The 4,101-nt window shown below is 45.8% G+C and overlaps 2 protein-coding genes across 2 annotated transcripts; one reads left to right on the top strand and one right to left on the bottom strand.

Annotated features, from left to right (window-relative positions):
* The first annotated feature begins 1,153 nt into the window (after nt 1-1,153).
* LOC125944534 (uncharacterized) lies at nt 1,154-2,212 on the top strand. Its single transcript, XM_049665035.1, has 2 exons — nt 1,154-1,447; nt 1,790-2,212. The coding sequence occupies exons 1-2, from the start codon at nt 1,388-1,390 to the stop codon at nt 2,180-2,182; spliced, it is 453 nt and encodes a 150-aa protein (XP_049520992.1). The 5' UTR covers nt 1,154-1,387; the 3' UTR covers nt 2,183-2,212.
* On the bottom strand, nt 2,212-4,101 carry LOC119444766 (uncharacterized). The gene is made up of 2 exons (XM_049665034.1): nt 3,390-4,101; nt 2,212-2,948 (listed from the first exon to the last, which is right to left on the bottom strand). The coding sequence occupies exons 1-2, from the start codon at nt 3,896-3,898 to the stop codon at nt 2,348-2,350; spliced, it is 1,110 nt and encodes a 369-aa protein (XP_049520991.1). The 5' UTR covers nt 3,899-4,101; the 3' UTR covers nt 2,212-2,347.

Raw genomic sequence — 4,101 nt, 5'->3', positions numbered from 1 at the left:
TACCAAAGTTATCAACGCGGTCAGATTATAACAATAGAAAGTTGGCGATTCGGGCACATACCGAGAGGGTCATCCGATCTATTGACAAGACCACAACCACAGAGATCTTGTGGCCCAAGTTGAACGTCGTCGTATTTGTTATTGTGCGATGTCAGCTCACGTTCATTGAATACAGGCAAAGTATGTAAAGAAAGCAAATATTACATCACCAAATGTACTCGCAGCGTTTGTTTCAGTGTTTGATTGTGGTATTAGCAACTCCTCCCTGATATCAGATGTGAACAAACAGAGTGTATGGATGGACTGTGATAAGGGATGCTGCTAATCTCGACTCATTCTTGTTGCAAATTTTTGTACGCTGATACATAGGTCAACCCTAATAAATTCCCAATGTTCAAATACGGTCCCATAGATGACTTTAAGGTTAGGGTCGTAAACGAGGAAGTAATTGAGCTCAAGTGTTTCGGAATCACGGAAGCGCATCAGTCGCCATCATATAAATAATAATGTCCGTGCGTAGATTATATACTTGCAAGCCATTTAAAATACCACGCCACATTGTCGTTATCCTATAGATATACTGCATATGGCAACCACATACGACGGTAAAAGAAAAAAAAAGAAGAGGCACCGGTGGCGATTTTTGCCGCAACCTCCGCCACTGTTACGGCAACGCCTGTATTTTTTTGGGAGTTTTAATTCAGAGACGTGCCTTGCCAAACATGCCACTCAGGTTTGCAACCGAATGAGTCATGTCAGCAAACACTGAGCGCCCTGCTTCGAGCGGCCTTGAAGGTGCTTTGAAGACTGACGTAGCGGAGTTAGCAGCACCTCCCAAGTGTACATCCCACGAATTGGAGCCGTGCTCCGGGCAGGGGAGACACTTGTACCCTGTTTTACCGGCGGGTTTCCGGCGGTGCTGGGATTCGAACCAGCGACCTCCCGAAGCCGAGGCTGGCGCCCTAACCACTACGCCACGACTTCGGTGATACTCCGACGGTTAACATCTCCTTTTGTGTGGGATCTGTTTCTCTCCTCCCCATAACTACTCAAAGGGAAAGGAAAGCTTTTGTTCCCTTTTCCCCACCCGCCTGGAGGGAGGTCGGTGGTATTGCAACAAAGGAAGTGTAGACCACGGTTTTAAAGCGGAAATTTAATGCTGTTGTACCTGTATTGCGCTATTAATTTTTGATTGGGCGTGCTTCGCGGTTGGTCTTGTGAATCTGTGGTACAAAGATGCGAGCCTGTTAATTGACAATGTATTGTTAACATAAATGACATTTATCCCTGTTATTGCAGAGACATTAATAAGAAAAAAGGAACTGGCTGCGGAAAAATAACTTGGCCTTTTTATTGGGAAATCAATAAATTCTTGCAAGCGCTGCCAATGAATGATGCAAGCTTGCTGCAGGAAACGGCGTGCAGCGACAGCGGCACCGTAGAGCAGGTAACTACAATGGTGGTTGTAACTGTCTCCCCAAGCCATGTTTGCAGTGGTGACTTGAAGTATATGCATTTCGAAAATCTAAATTTTGCGCTCGAAAAACTTTCACATTAATTTTTGGGCGGAGCTACTACTACCGTCATGTGTATAAACATTGTACGAACATGTAACAAAGTGTAGCATCCGTAACAAGAACAGTATTCTGATTATCAACTTTAGTGGAGTAGGTTCCAGTTGAGTGCAATGTTTTCCTTGTGCTGGTTCGTGTATTAATGAATATTTTCTCAGGAACATAAACGCAAGAATGACAGTGTCATTTTCAATGTATTTATTTTTGTGTTTCAGATGATACGGTGTATGGAAACGGGCAGCGCAGTTGAGGAGGAGGAGGACGTCTCCATCGATGGATGTGTGAACGTGGCTGGAACCACAGGACTGCAGTCCTTGGAAAGCTGCAGTCACACTGAAGAAAGGCTATTGCCCTCTCCGCTGCAGTCCCAAGACACGTGCGAGGCTCGCAGTACGACAGCAGCAACACCCAAGCCAAGCAGCAAAAAGCAGACGCAGCAAGCAGTGGTATTGCAGCTTGTAGACGAGCAGCGGCAGCAGCGCTACTCTTGGGACCGTTCAAAAGAGAGGGAGCTGCAGCTGCGCAAACGCCAAATTGAATTAGACGAGGCTGCAGGTGAACGGGAAGAAAGACTGATTGCAGTTCTTGAGAAACTCGCAGAAAAATAATCACACATACAGATTTATTTACATGGTAAATAAAGAATGTTTATTATCTTTCTGTATTTACTTGCAAGTGATTTTATTTTCATAAACCGTAACGTCTTCTTTCAGAAAAGCACGTACTCCTGAAGGCATGCTAAAAAAAGAACTGCTATATGTCCTTCGTATTCTTCAATGTCTTGAGAGTCCTGCATTCTGATCCATGTTCCAGAAGTACTGCGCAAGAGCAGCTCTAACTACATCACCTGCACCACTGGATGCAGTGGTAGTGTGGGATGGTTGCTCATACAGAGCATCAAAGGCGGACGCTTCTTGTTCCCACTGTTGTTCCGCAGTGTCCCTAAGGCCTTCACATACGTTGTGCAAAATGCATGATGCCCTTATAGCGAGCTTTGCAATTGTCAGGGTGCATTCCATCCTTTTCATGACAAACCTAAAGCGTGCTTTTAGCCTCCCAAATGCATTTTCGACGATGCGTCTTGTCCTTGACAAGTTATAATTGAAGGAAGCTTCCCGAGTGCTTGGCAAGGCATTCGGGAATGGCTTCAACAGGTTTGTTGAAAGCGGAAATGCTTGGTCGCAAAGGATGATTGGCTGTACTTCTACACCCTCAATTACCGCAACAGGCAATCCAAAGTGTCCGTCTTCAACCAATGTGGACAGCCTAGATCTCGCGTACACGTTGGCGTCGTGGCACCTGCCTGGAGCTCCAATGTTAATGTACCGGAAACGGTACATATGGTCGACCATCGCCAGCAGTATGATGCTGTACCTGCACAGGAGGAAGAATGTTATTACCAATTATGCGCCGCACTTTCCACTTTATCCTGCAAAGGAACTTTACAACGAAGTGATACGAGCACCTGCATGTGTTCAGAGCAACGAAGAGTTCAAAGCTAGTTAGTAAACAGCAGTAATTACATGCTATCGTTAGAAAATGCACTTTACGTATGTGAAGTAGTCTCTGAAAAGTCCGGATGCTAAACGTGAATAGTAAAAATAAAGCATTACCAAATGTTTCACTTCCATAGTTACCTAAAACGTCTTTATTTCCCGCGTAGGTTTTTTAGAAGCATCCGCAACTGTCTCGCTAAACATCAACCAGTAAAACGACCATGTGAACTTTAGTACATTTTATAATATAGAGAACACGACCGAAGCTGTGTTGGTCAAATTTTGTTACAACAAAAGGAAAGGTTTTTGTGATGCTTACCATCCTTTATAATTGTGATAGTCCACTGCATGCTCTTTTGGTGGCGACACACAAAAGTGGCACCCGTCAAGCGCGCCAATGCCTTGAGGAAAGCCGCTGAAGGCAAAAAACTCCCTCATGTGGTCTTTCATTTGGTCCCGCCGTATCATCTGCAGCCACTCCTTCTCGAGGCGGTCAATCACGGCCCTGCAGACCTCTCTGTAAAGTACGTTCACAGTGGACCGGCCGATGCCGAAGAGATGTGCAATTGTTCTGTCCTCTGCACTCGAACACAATCTGTAGAGTCCCACCGCCACTCGCTTCTCCACAGAGATGGGCTTCCTCAGGCGCGTGGTTTGGCGCTCCAATACGGGTCGGCACGATTCCACCAAGTACCTGAAGGTCGACGGCGACACACGGAAGGCTTGTTTGAAGTGATTTGCTCCAAGATTTGGTAGCGTCTGTTCAAACCAGTGCTCATTTCTTTCGAAGGTCCAACGTTCTCGGTAAACAGTGGCAGCACTCGCCATCACTGCCGCAATAGCGAACGCGTTTGCTTGGATGCGTTGCTCAATTTCCTCACCGCGTCTTGCTTCTGCGTCTATTTCACGATCAAGCCTTTTTTTTCTTGTTAATGCGCTTTGCTCGCAATGCAAGGCATACAGCAATTAAACGCTTTATCTGATCGTTGTTCAGCGCTGCCATGTCAGCCATATTGCTTGTGTTCACCGAG

This window comes from Dermacentor silvarum, chromosome 3 (genome assembly GCF_013339745.2).
Source record: "Dermacentor silvarum isolate Dsil-2018 chromosome 3, BIME_Dsil_1.4, whole genome shotgun sequence".
NCBI classification, from domain to species: domain Eukaryota; kingdom Metazoa; phylum Arthropoda; class Arachnida; order Ixodida; family Ixodidae; genus Dermacentor; species Dermacentor silvarum.
The sequence above is the reverse complement of the archived record's forward strand: the minus strand, read 5'-3'. Positions and strand labels throughout refer to the sequence as shown.

Coding starts and splice junctions, on each gene's coding strand:
- LOC125944534 (XM_049665035.1), top strand. CDS start 1,388: ATGAATGATGCAAGCTTGCTGCAGGAAACGGCGTGCAGCGACAGCGGC. Junction 1,448..1,789: donor ACAGCGGCACCGTAGAGCAG/GTAACTACAATG, acceptor TTTGTGTTTCAG/ATGATACGGTGTATGGAAAC.
- LOC119444766 (XM_049665034.1), bottom strand. CDS start 3,898: ATGGCGAGTGCTGCCACTGTTTACCGAGAACGTTGGACCTTCGAAAGA. Junction 2,949..3,389: donor TATCACAATTATAAAGGATG/GTAAGCATCACA, acceptor CCTCCTGTGCAG/GTACAGCATCATACTGCTGG.